At 33.6% G+C, this 14851-nt stretch overlaps 1 protein-coding gene across 1 annotated transcript; it reads right to left on the bottom strand.

Annotated features, from left to right (window-relative positions):
* Window positions 1-1767: 1767 nt before the first annotated feature.
* On the bottom strand, window positions 1768-4070 carry LOC127867618 (beta-1,3-galactosyltransferase 1-like). The gene is made up of 2 exons (XM_052408918.1): window positions 3862-4070; window positions 1768-3152 (listed from the first exon to the last, which is right to left on the bottom strand). The coding sequence occupies exons 1-2, from the start codon at window positions 3869-3871 to the stop codon at window positions 1903-1905; spliced, it is 1260 nt and encodes a 419-aa protein (XP_052264878.1). The 5' UTR covers window positions 3872-4070; the 3' UTR covers window positions 1768-1902.
* Between the last annotated feature and the right edge of the window lie 10781 nt (window positions 4071-14851).

Below are 14851 nucleotides of genomic sequence, written 5' to 3'. Positions count from 1 at the left end.
ACATAAAAAGCAACATTTCTTTTTGTTATAACGTTGATGATTGGATGTGAAGAACACTCGGTAAGATAAATTCGTTTCCCGTCATTTTAACTGACCCTGCACGGTGTGATAAATGGAAGTACGTTTATATTGGGGTTGAGCTGCACACCGTATTGGGCCAGTAAAAACCCTTGCCACTTATTTTATGAGTCGCATGAAAAAAGATCAAAGCTCTGAATGTGTTGCATAAGTCCGCTATTATGTAAACACATGGCGCTGTTGGTGCATTATGATTTAAACCCAACTTTAAAGCCAAATAGCGTTGGCTTTCTTGGTCAACATCACGGTGTGTTGATGTGGTACATGTGAACAGTTAATCGAAACGGTATTTGATTGCGCTCTGTATATCCTCATTTCGACAGTTCCATCATAACTATTATAATCGTCGTCATTTCCATTATCGTCGTTTCATAATTCATCATAATCATCCTCATTATCATCAAAATCACCAGTTTTAGCAGTATCACGCAATCTACGAGTGTTATAACTTACTATCTTATATCACGTATTCACCGTTAACATTTTTCTAACATCATTTTATCAGGGGCAGGCGTAAATGGGAGCTTACCGTATTTAAGTGAGATTATTTTGAAATTTACTTCCAAGATAGCGTCGTTTTTGTGTTTTTCGTGATGGAGAAGCGGATATTTCACCCGGTAAGCCACTTTGAATGTACATTTGTATATTTATTTGAAACGAACACGCAATTTCGCCTGTACAGTTTTTGTGATTCCCTTGGTTTTGTGTTCGTAGACGTCGGGATAAAGCAGTTATTGAAGGAAAATTGTCCATACATCTATTGTCTACTTACGTGAAGTTCGAGAAATTTGATGTACAAATATCATTTTCTCTAAAAATACACGGTATTGACGCACGTGCACAGTAAAATATAACTAAAATTACGATTATTTTATTTCCCGAGGCAGTATGATCTCTGATAATTATTATTTGCCTAAAATGGTTAAACCCTCCTTTTTGAGAGAGAACGAGTTTTCATTTTTTGTTAATTAGTCAACTATTGTTGCATCTTTTCATTGTGATTTAGTACTTATATTTTAGTACACTTTGTACCCGTTTTATCCTAAAATATCTATAATGTGTCTTTTTCATTTAATTAATGATAATCTTTTAAAAACAACTTGATGTTCTATTAAGTCAAGCTTTATCAAATTTCTGATCTCTGTATTTCTTTACTGTGATCAGAATTAAATAATACTCATGTGCGAGTATCACGATCATGCATTCTGAACATAAATTTAAACAAAATCGCTCACTCCGCCCATTCTTAACTAATACGATTGTACAAATATGTTCTAACCATTACATAAACAACAAATATCATATCAAGGACTGCTGGATGTGAACGATGGAAATGCTAGCCCATAACATATATCTATACATGTATACTAAACCGAAAAGAAACCAAGCACATACTTCGAAATGTATCATGTGTAAAAAAAATACCCGACTCCGAGTGTGGCTGAGGGTATTGTTCACACACTAAGTTATACAAAACACTTTGTATTGGATAGGTCACATCAGCCGCGTTTGCGATAATTGACCGATTTATGCCTAGTGGACTCTTCCATCCTTCTAAATTGGATCAATTTATTTCCAAAATAAGGGATGTCTAGTATATTTATTTCTATATTAAGAATATTTCTTATATAAATTCCTTTAAGCAAACAGCGCAGACCCTGATGAGACGCCGTATCATGCGGCGTCTCATCTGGGTCTACGCTGTTTGCCAATGCTTTTTTCTAGACGCTAGGCAAAAATGGGTTAATTGTGTGTTCTTCCACAAACATATCACCCTTTCATGACATGTTTTGTTCGTCATATACGCATCCGATGCAATGCTCATTAATCAAGCTGGTGTAATGACTTAATATCATTCCAAGCCATGTCCCAATTTTTTCGCATTCCAGCGTATTTAGCTAATAGAAACATCGATGATTTAACGTTTTTCGACAAGTGTTCGGTCTGAAGCATATTGTACCCATGACCATGTTCCATATCGATATGACGCACGCCCGCTTTATACGCAGCAAATCCCGTGATGTAAACATCATCGATCCAGTAAAATTTCACTTGCGTTGATGCATTGTAAAGTTGCATACTGACGTCGTAGGACATGATGTACGCGAAACCTTCACAGTATGTCGGGTACTTAGAATATGGGTATTCGTGCTTTGGAACGAACCATTTGTCATCCGGATACCGTACTGGTCCTTGATTTTTGAACGACGAACAATACAAAAAGTTTCGCGTGTTGCCATCGGGAGATTTTTGTAACAGGAACTTAACTAAATGATACACATCAACCATCGTATCGTCATCAACCTTTAGAATAAATTTCGTCTTGTTGCAAAATCTGTGGACCCAGTCCAAGTCCATGACACTTTTTATGGTGAGGTTTCTGTAGGAGTCTAGAAAGTTGCCCTGAATGATGTCCCTGTGTTGTTCACTCTCATATTCAAGTTGAGTTTGTATTTTACCATCCGGAGTTTGTGCTACCACAAACAACGTCACGACGCTTGCTCCGGAAACCTTTGTAATTGATCCCCACGTATTTCGAATTTGGTCTCTCTCATTTACCTTGTTAGGAGCAATATTAACAAGGATAAGTACCAGAATATTCTCCTTGCAAGAATTCTCGTTGTTTAAGATATACTCATATCGATGTAAATTCACCAAGGGATGATCAAGTTCTAACTGATCAGCGTCTTCAATGTATAATTGATAGCTTGTTACAGATTCAAGTTCTTCATTTGTTCTCGATGTTTTTTTACTAGAAACTTCTGTATTAGATATCCTATTTGGGTTATTGTTTATTGCACGTAGATCTGCTACAGTAAAGGAATTATTAAGGACATTTGCCTTATAACTCTGTGAATTATACTTCTTGCTGAAGGCAGAAAATTTCTGAGATATTCTTTTTATTTCTGCCAGCGTCTTCTCCTTTTCGGCCTGTTTCTTTGTCATTTCATCTACGATATTGTCCTGCCCCTCACCGTTGCGATAAATCATTCTGTCGGCAAGAAATATCAACGTCATCACTAGCAATATGAGCATTAGTTTAGGCCTCGTGGACAGCTTCATGATTCTACGACCTGCACAATATACACCAATTATTTATGTATTTGATGCTAAATAGAATAAATTAATTACAATTGCAAAGAAAGAAGAGCTACGCAATTAAATTCCTGTTTAAAGTGTGCAGTTGTGAATTATTGAAGACTCGATATGCTGAAATGCCGTTTTCAATACGATTGTCAAAGGAAATAAATATAATAATAGTAACATGTTTTATTTCTATTGTGTTAAAAGCACTTCTATTTAAAACATCGTAATGACTTAATCAAACAAGCATTACATATGAGTATACAAAAACATAACATATTGGTTATTACGAACACGCTTTATAAATGTTAATTCGTTCTTATGAGTCTTATTCACATATTGCCTTTTCATTTTTACAAAAAACACCTATCTGCACAACTAAGATATTTGGAATCATTTTTTGCCTTCACTTGAATTTTATCTCTGGAATTGTGTGAGAAATATAGTACTCTTTATATTATCCTGAGCGAACGAATTATTTTACTTATTCGAATAAAATGTTTGCAATCTTTTTGTTTCATATATGCGACTATTTCCAATATTTTTCTTAATTCATTTTGTGAACAAATTCCTTTTAAAGTCGTTTAGAGAACTCGAAATTAAGTAAACCGTAACATGTAACTAAGTACAAAGGTGACTGAATTATTACTTTTTATTATTGAATATTACTAATGATACAAGTAATTGAAAATAACTTACCCCCCTTCATTTTAGTTCATCTCTTCGCTAGAATCTTGAATAGCTTGATATATTAACATTTAACCTTGACAATATTTGGTTAACATCTGCCAATTCCTAAACGCTATCCGTAACTTTATAACTGATAGTCACGGTACAATACCACTCACATCAATTTCATCATTGGTCAAGATAGAACAGCCAGATTTTACCGTATTTAATCACAGATTCCATGTCTTATCTCTTCCGATACTCTGTTCTGATCAGGGCGCTCTTGTGATAGAATGTTGGTCAATAATTAATGATCATTAGTGTACCGCACCAATACACGGAGCTAATCATGTGTACATACATTATATATGTACACCTTAAGGACACAATTGCCAGTTGCTTTTAATTAATTACAACCATGACTGATGTCAGGGCACCCAGCAACTTGAATTTTGTAGCTAAATTTCCACGCAATGTAGATCTATCAGTAACTGCCCCTGTGGGTGATTTTATGACTTCTTATGAACGCATTACACTTACATATTTTATCTGTAATATGTGTTATACAATTAACACACACATATATATATATATATATATATATATATATTCACACATATGGCCAGTTACGGGGTCTCTGATTTAGAAATAGGTTATGGGGTTCCCACTTTAAATACATGTATCTCCATACCCTTTTTTATCCGATATAAACACGAATTAAGGTATATAGGGGTACCTACTATTATTATTGTATATAAATACGTCATTTATTTAACGTCTTATACAAGGAAATATATAGCGAACTTATTTGCGAGGTATATACAATTTCAATTTCAGACCTGATTGTGGTTTTCGATTTAAGACCTTATTGTGAGATTTGATTGCATTACCTCCCCTACACCCCCCTCATAGTAATTAAAGGAGCCTAGATTGCGGGGTTGTATATAGACCCCGTTTTTTATATTGACCTCGTAAGTACAGTCTGAAAACTACAGAGACCGCGTAACTGGCACTATGTATTGGTATATATATATATATATATATATATATATATATATATATATATATATATATATATATATACATATATATATATATATATATATATATATATATATATATATATATATATATATTTATATATATAACACACATATATCGTTATAACACAATGAGGAAAGGTTACATTTATAGATGTTAAGGACATTGGCATACGTAATGTCAAATTGATTTATTGCAGTGAAACATAATATCAAAACATTGAACGTTTTGTCACGATTAGAAACATGTTCAAAATTAAATATAGACTAAAGTAATAATTCAACTTATTCAGGAGTAATTGGATACCTGGCTAGATGGAGATTTACGAAATGTAGTATTAACAAATTAAAATCTGTAAGTGTATTTTGGTTATAGAATTCTTTGCGTATCAAAACATAAAATCTTCAATATTGCCCTTATTTATCACATTCGGTCTTTTCGTTCATGTCCAATATCACGAGTGATATATTGTATTTAGACGGACCCAACGTATCGATGCATGGGGGCTTCCATTTCGTTTTGTCAAGAGTAATCAACACGGCCTGTACAGGTTTTGCTTAGTATCACATATTGCTAATTATAGCAAAAAAAAGTATTGTTATTGACCATTAACATATTTTATCAAAGTCATCATTTTTATAACTTGATAAATCATATTTTGTTTGAATATTTTTTTTTTCGAACATATCTTAATCCAAAATTATTTTTGAGAACACATACAATTTTCTTGGATTTAATGAAATTACCTCGCATAGAATTTTGCAACGTTTGTCACGCCACACAACGCGACACTATCTAATACAATGATTTAAACTGGGTCCCGTGCCTTGTAACTGTCAGTGTAGTAGTTTGTAGTTTCATATTTTATTAAAGTGACACATAGTACATGCATATAGTAATTATTATATACAATTTGAAAAAAACAGTACTACCCAGCCATGCAAATGGCTATCGAGTCACTAATTAGACATGGATAAGTGTAGCCGTCTAATGTCTGTTAAAGAGTATATTGTAAAATAATCACTAATTTAATATAGGATATAGCATTTTATAAGTGTCATATACAACTTTGTATAATAGCCATAATAAAGTCATATCGTCACACACAGTATACTTTCTCGTTTTAAATAACAATCGTTTATAAATAAAGCAAATCTATATATCACTCGTTTGTCCGTCATTAAGCATTTGAGTCACAGGTGGTTAGCGTGTGGCTATGATATTAATTAGTGAAAACATCATTTTGAATGATAAATAATCATATTATAACGAAAAATTAACTTTTCTGAAAAAAAATATTTCACTATCAAATATATATATATAACAAGGTATGCAACTCAAAATCACCCCAAAACAGGGTGCATCGCTTTGAACAGCCATATCTTCATCAATTGTGCAGCGATTTTCACGATCTCGGTCTTATTCAACGCAGAAATGAATTTCCTTTCTGGAAATGTATATGTGTTGCAATATTTTTACAAATGCTGGGTCAACTTTTAAGAAATAACACGATACACAACACACATGAATCCTCTTTGTTAGCCTATCGTCTGGCATCTTTACAAGGCAGTCCCACAGGCGCAGCATCCCGATATGGTGTCTTGCGGTAGAAGTCTGCCACCCAACGTCGCCGTTAATTACAATATTCGATGCGTGTTTATGCACACCAAGAAAGGCTCGAATCGCCCTATGTTGTATAGTGTAGCGGTAACGGAGAATTCAAGCGTGTCTGATAAAATGCACCTGAGGTATTTATAACTGTTCGTTATGTTTAACTAAAAATGTAGTCCATAGCGCTAGGTCAAATTTTTGACGACATACCAAATACAAGCGGCACATATCGGACCGGCATCCTCCAGTCACCACGCAGTAGACCTTTTCTGATTCTCGAACAGCATACCGTGTATTTTGTGATATTATTAACCCATTTATGCCTAGTGGACTCTCCCATCCTTTTAAATTGGATCAATTTATTTCCAAAATTAGGGATTTCTAGTATATTTATTTCTATATTTAGAATATTTCTTACAGAAGATCCTTTAAGCAAACAGCGCAGACCCAGATGAGACGCCGCATCATGCGGCGTCTCATCTGGGTCTACGCTGTTTGCCATGACCTTTTTCTAGACGATAGGCATAAATGGGTAAATAGTACATGGTTCATGGGTTTCAGCAATCATTTTGCTTTTAGTTCTGATACACATATGCATCTAAGTAAGTTCTGATTGTTTAAAACATAAATAATATATTTTCTATAAAATATTTGGAGGTTTAAATTTGAAAACAATACTCTAAGCTATGTTTCAAATTCGTTATTTAAAAAAATGCCGATTTGAAGCTGATTTATGTAAACGAGGTACTGTTGTAGGTATTTCATGCGTATGTAGTATTGATGACATACATAATTCTTATTTAACCCATTTATGCCTAGTGGACTCTCCCATCCTTCTAAATTGGATCAATTTATTTCCAAAATTAGGGATGTCTAGTATATTTATTTCTATATTTAGATGCGGCGCCTAATCTTGGTCTACGCTGTTTGCCAAGGCCTTTTTTTCTAGACGCTAGGCATAAATCGGTTACACAATAATTATAATATACAATAAAAAGGCGATTTAGATATTGAGTAGCTATTGTGCCAGATTCGTTCAATCGCGGCGAATATGAAATTCAGCCATCATATTTGCCAATGATACCAATTAAGCAAACTTGCACGATTCGTTTACAATAACTCCAATACTCGTTTTATATTTAGAGGACAGTATATGTATGTTAACTTGTGAGTGTCTCTTAAAGGGGCCGTCCAATGTTTTGGTAAATTGACAAAATTAAAAACAGTTGTTTCAGATTCGCAAATTTTCGTTTTTGTTTTAATGTTTTTTAGGAAATAGTAATACTGACCATTTACCATGCTCTAAAATATCCATTAAATGCATCTTTTGACGATCTGAAAACCTGAAAATTATAAAGCGTCGTGCGACGCGAAACGATTGAATAATTTGGAAAGTTCTGTTGTTGAAGTTATATTTTGGGAAACTACGAGGATTGCTTATAAAGGTAAAAAATACATCGCCTCTAAGCATGAGCATGGATGGTCGAGTGGTCTAGGCGGGAGACTTTTTACTCCAAGACTCCTGGGGTAAGTTTTTCGAGCCCTGTTGAGGGTTACTTTTTCCTTTTTTGAATTGTATTCTTGTTTTTTTTTCTTGTATTTTTTTACTGGAGATTTTTAGGTCAAATGTTTAAAGTTATCAATATAAGGCATTTAATGACATGCTTCAATACATGCCAAAATCTGTTGGACGGCCCCTTTAATACGATTACGAAGCGCCATATATATCTGAAATGCATCGCGACTGCATCCTTTTTTTTACAGTTTTGACGATCATGTGTGCTTTCAACTATTTACCAACACGAACCACAAACAGGCTCAATAATGTTAAATGGTCTAAAGGATTCAATAGTATAATTCATGTCATACATTATTTACAAGTAACATTGTGCTGTTGCAAACGAGAATCCGAGAAACGACAACATATATAACTCGTCGGAACGACGTGTCATCTCGTTTCTAGCTAACTTGTTGAAACGACATAATCAACCCATCGGAATGCATCCTATTAAGAGGGTTTAACGGCGCGAATCTGTACGATTTTTTTATCAATATATAGATATATTAAAGGGTCCTTTTCACAGATTTTGGCATGAATTGAAGTTTGTCATTTAAGGTGCCTTTTCACAGATTTTGATATGAATTGAAGTTTGTCATTAAATGCGTTATATTGATAAATGTAAACACTAGATCTAAAAAGTTCCAGTAAAAAAACAAGAATACAATTAAAGAAAGAAAAAAAGTAACCCTCAACTGGGCTCGAACCACTGACCCCTGGAGTAAAAGTATATCGCTTAGCTTAACTCGGCCATCCGTGCTCATATAATGAGTGATGTATTTTATACTTAATATAAGCAATCCTCGTTGTATCACAAAATATAACGACAACAACAGAACTCTCCAAATTATTCAATCGTTTCGCATTGCAACGCTTTATAATTTTCAGGTTTTTAAATCGTCAAAAGATGCATATAATTGATATTTTATAGCATGGTAAATGTTCAGTATTACTGTTTCCTCACAAATATCATTACTACAACGAAAATTTGCGAATCTTTAACATTTTTATAATGGTGTCAACCAAAACGTGAAAAGGCCCCTTTAAATGCTTTATTTTAATGAATGTAAATATTGGATCTAAAAAGCTCTAGTAAAAAACAAGAATAAAATGAAAGAAAGAAAAAAAGTAACCCTCAGCTGGGCGCGAACCACTGACCCTTGGAGTAAAAGTCTATCGCTTAGACGACTATGTCATCCTTGCTCATACAATGAGTGTTGTTTTATATACTTTATAAAAGCAATCCTCGTAGTCTCACACAATATAACGACAGGTTCAGGTTTTCAAATCGTCAAACGATGCATATAATGGATATTTTAGAGAATTGTAAATGTTCAGTGTTACTGTTTCCTCACGCATATCATAACTACAACGAAAATGTGCATATCTGAAACAAGTTGTTTGTCTAATGTTGTCAATTTACTAAAACGCTAAAAGGTCCCTTTAAATATCACGTATTCAGATGGGCTGAATATACCGTTACCACGACTAACTTACTCTCGTTTCGTAGGCACATTTAAGCATAACCAAAAGTGAGGTTATTTAATTCCCACGACTTACACATGCGCTGCCTTGAGTTACCAAGTAGTTCTCACGTGTTAGTAAACTCGTATGGACTTGTTAACAAAGTCTCATCTCGACATAAATAAAATGATGCACATATCACATATTTGCCTTGATAGTAATCAGCATATTGATTTTTCTTGTTATTTGATCCAAATACAAAACATTGTGTGCTATATAGTAATACAACTGTTTACGTTCGTCATCTGTTTTGATGTTAGTCCTTACACAAATTAAACTATTTATGTACTTTTGCTGTAAACAACTTAATTGCCGTTGTGCAACACATGCTTAAAGAACACATGTTTAATTAATGCTAGTGAACTAAAATAGAATTACATCCTTACAGGTGAACAACTAAAGGCTAGATGAGTTTGAATTGTTTTTCTTACCATATTGGGCAGAGGAATGCATTCGTTTGCACGCGATCAGGGAATTCCGATTAATTGTTAATTAAAGAGTCTATTAATAAAATAATCTTAAATGCATCTTAATTCGGCCCTAAACACGTTTATTGTTATTGTCGGAGAACAAAGAGCAATGACTGATCTTTATTCGCAAAAATGCATGATTGATAAATGCTTTCTATATTCGAAATCGCATGTAAAGATCGGACACAACAAACATGAATATTAATGTATATAAACTCATATGACCAACGTTAATTTTGTGTAAAACACACGAAAACCGAAAAGACCAATACTACGTCGTTATAATTGTTAAAATTTCAATGCGCATTGAAACCCAAAGATAAAATTAAATAAATCGTACAAACACGTCACTGTTTATTAAAATGTCTTAGGTACTAAACATGTTTCGGCCATAGCCTTATCAGTAGTACATTAATATAAACAAATACAAAGGAAGTGACGTCAACGTCATACAATAACGTAACGTCGTTTGGCGGAAAAATATATAGTACATAATATAACATAATACGAAGATGGATCAGTGATGATACAACAGTCTATTAGTAATAATATAATTTATAAAAAAACAACATTGAAACCCAAAGAAACCCAAAGAAACCCACATGTTTTGCCATTTAAATTTGAATATAGACCGTTCCATAATCGATAAATTGACCGCCGCCATACAATCGCACATTCTCGGCCCTTTCCGTCAAACATCGGATAAGTACCTCGAAGGAGATAGTATGAATACACATTTCGGAAGCGGTATTGCGGTCTACCTACGCGGGCCTACGCGAATCAAAATTACATAGTAAAAACAAACATGGCCGGTTTTGCGAGTTGTTTACATTTTGCAAAGATGAAAATGGGGATTTTCTATGCTATGAAGCCAGAGCAAGTACAAACTCTACAGGAATTATGGACGCCGTCGTTGTTATTGTTTTTGTTGTTGTAACATTCTTAGAATGGTATCACGTGGGCGGACTACTTTCAACCCGTATTTCTCCCGAGTCCGATTATGATAATCTGCGAGGGGTACCGAATGCGCCGCCATATTGTCAGTCACGTGACTGTCCGCCATTACACTGCTGCTAACTTGTGCGAGTCTGCGATTCCAAAAGCCAAAGACGTAGAGAATACCCGCTTCACCGTTGTCGGATAAATAAATTACTTAATGAATGAATGTGAGGCGATTATCACATTTTTGTTGTTTAAATGATTGTTTGAAGTTGAGATTGATTGTTACAAATAAAATGTTTAAAATGCTTTCGTATATATATTTTTTTTTATTAAATCAAGTGGTAATCATCGGCGAAAATTTGCCGGTTCAGTCGCTCATACTATGTCTTTGATTAGACTTGTTACTTTTAACGTTTCACAAACAATTCACGCATGTATTGTTGTGTTGATTTTAATAGCCGCAACATCAAGCAGATTATATTTTAATTAATACTTATAAAAGATTCTCGCGCAATTAATTACCGCTAATTGTTGGTCTCATTTGGTAAAAATCTACATTCCAAAATCATAACATATTATATTAAGTATGATATTTTTGATACGCCTTCCATTATTTTTCTTGTTCTAACTGATATCAGAGATAAAAAATTGTGGTTTGGATTTATATTTAATTTTTTTAGATGGAATTTTGTCACGTTAAAAAACGAGCTTTTTATCATGAGAGAGTGATATTGATCTTGACGATCTTTTATGTGATTACTCGGAAGATGAAGAGAATGTGATCTATGTGATATATCTATATTTTCATCTTTGAATCATTTAACAGCTATAAAGCTAAAAATACTAAAAAATGTATTTTATAGGTCTTTGAAGTAACGCAAAACATATGGATAACGACACCAAATGTTAAGTCAATTAATCCACACAAAAAAACTCCGAAAAAAAAACACCTAAATAATATTTCAAAAATATATTATTAAGCGCCAAACGAATTTATTAATACATTTATTTGCAACTTTAAAAACGCGGCATAAGCATCAAATTAAAGATTTTCTGAAGACTGAAAGGCCGACAATTTGACACAACAAAGAGCTCTATGCATAAGTCGTAATATTTTTTTGCAGAAAAGCTTCAATAAATTACAATAGTAATACATCTAATTATAAAAATATAATTATCAATGGCATGAGTACGCTAGTGTGATAAATAAATGAGTGTTAGAAAGTGTAAGGAGTGCTTTGAAAATAAACATACTACAAAGCCATATTAAAAGCAAAGGACATGTCAGTATTTACATGTAATTTTAATTTGATGTGTTTTGTACAAAGAATGACGCTATTGAGGAATATTAACATACAACTGAAAAACACAACTTCATATGATGCAAATTGAACTGTGTACTCATAAATATTGAAAACTCGTTACTAGAGAGTATGAGTTACACATATCTAACATTTTAACACACATATATTTATATACATATATATTTTTTTAAATATTTTTTACCTCTGTTTGGTGTCAAATGTAATTTCTTGTTTTTATGATATCGTTCGTGCATTGCCGTAACATCAAATCTTCATACGGAATGACGTAGTTTTAATTAACCGATACCCGCTAAATACGTTAAATGTTTTATTTTTATTTTTTGTAAATACTTTATTTTTTCATAAATTAAACGGGCTAGTATCTTTACGGTGTACAATTTCTGATATTCTATATAGGACATAACTTTTAATTTGTAAAATATGTAACATATCTAATTTACGCAACTGTTAAGTATGTCGGAGGTAAATTATCTTACCAAATGACTGCTTAATACTACCAGGAAGATGAGACATTGTGGCATCATCAATTGTGTTGAATGATCAGACTGTCATCTGCCACCCAGTGTGGTTTATGACACCATGTGGTTAGTTAAGTCTGGACAATATCTGATCAAAACGAGATAATCGGATTATGCAGAACAAAGCGGCAATTAAACACTGAGATGCAAAGGCATACACGATTTAAAGATTGATGCAAATAATCAAATGAAAAATATTGCATTTAATTTAATTAAATGCTTTTTTTAATGTGTTAGTTTTCCAAGACAACCAATACCATGTAATGACGGTCTTAGAATTTAGAAAGAAATTCATCCGTTGAATAATCGATGCTCTCTTATATATGTTACCGATTGTTAAGCAGCAGTGTAATGGCGGACGCGGAGAGAATTCAGGGGAGATAATTATGTAATGACTAAATTATGGAACGGTCTATACAGTTAGTATCCCAGGTGGGATTTTGGTTTTCAATAAACAAACAACAGTAGCACACATTTTTGACAATGAGGGAAATACAAACTGAAAGTGCATGAACAGGAAACAATGATCCATCAGGCCGACAAAGCCCATGCAAATTAATATTAGTTGTATTTATTATTGTTTTAAAACCAACATTCAGAGATGTGGCTTGTTGTGAGTATGGCTTTTATCAAATACTCGCCGTCATAGCAAATCATGTGACTTATATCGATTAAACTATTCATTTTATTATTTATAATTTTATTTTCATTTCCTTTTTTAATACGCCCGTTTAAAACATGGGTACACGTTGACGGGCGTGCAGGGGATCGGGCGGGGTCCAGGACAACGGCCTTTCAAAACGGTTACATCGGATTATCATGAAACTTGATGTTAACGTTTGTATGCGTTATATCTCGGCCTAATTCGATATCCAGCCGAATAGCATAGAGCACTGCAGAAATAATGCAATAGCATTTAAAAATAGGCAAATATACAAATTTTTTGAATAGAATCCTATTCAAACTCGGTGACAATGTTCATGGGCATAATGTCTCGACCAAGTTCGATTACCATCCTGATCGCCTGATGCACCTCTGCATTATGGTTCTGAAATCTCCCAACTTGCCCTCAAGTATGCTGCTTACTCTATAATATGTGGTTCCGTTCATTTACTTTAGTTTGAAATAAACAATCTTTATAAAACGGTTTACAAAAGGCAAGCGTAAATATCGGCCTAGCTATGAATTTCGTTTGGGGCTCTTCAGGTCAAGGTCAATCCCACTGTCTCTAAAAAGACAAATGATTTCTTCTCAGTAACTTCAGTTTGGTTCTTGTTATAACATTCAATTTTTGTTTAAGGTAACGTTAATAGAGACCTCGCTTAAGATTGCATTTTAAGGTGGTTGAATTAAGGTCAAGGCAGGTTTTGCTCAAAATAAAAACACTTTTTATTTTGGAGCACGTTGTTCCATGAAAAATGTGTGTGCGTGTGTAGCTATTTACATTCCTATCTTGCGATTCAGCCTTTGGGCAACTCGCGTTAAGTTCAACATCATTGTACCTTAACATAAAACACTATCAAAAACGACATTTTACGCCCCAATTAAATATAAATGGATTTATTGCAGTGGAATTTCGTGCGTTGATGGATTTGGGCTTTCATTTTAGGTAGTCGGATAAAGGTCAAGGTTAATGTTGCTTATATTAGAAAACTTAACAGTTTCTGCTAATTTCGTGTTAAGGTAATTGTTGCGATAAATGGAACAACAGTTTTCGTTGAATAACGTTCATGTAATGCGGGAAGTGTGCAAAAATTATGCTCATTGATTCCTAACTGAATGCATAGCTATCCTGGAATTGTTTTTTTTCGCGGGCCAGTCGGATCAAGGTCGATTTCAGTTTTACCTAAGTGAGAAAAACTTAATATGCCAGAACAAACATTGGATAGAGGTTTTGGTTTTACATTTTGTGTGTAGGAATATTGCCGTATTGCTAACTTATGATTTGTAAACTTATGTTAAATAAATTAGATTAAAATATTTTCATCATCGAATACCAATATGCATGACATTGTTATCTTTCTTTTTGTC

This window comes from Dreissena polymorpha, chromosome 2, assembly GCF_020536995.1.
Source record: "Dreissena polymorpha isolate Duluth1 chromosome 2, UMN_Dpol_1.0, whole genome shotgun sequence".
Taxonomy (NCBI): Eukaryota; Metazoa; Mollusca; class Bivalvia; order Myida; family Dreissenidae; genus Dreissena; species Dreissena polymorpha.
The sequence above is the reverse complement of the archived record's forward strand: the minus strand, read 5'-3'. Positions and strand labels throughout refer to the sequence as shown.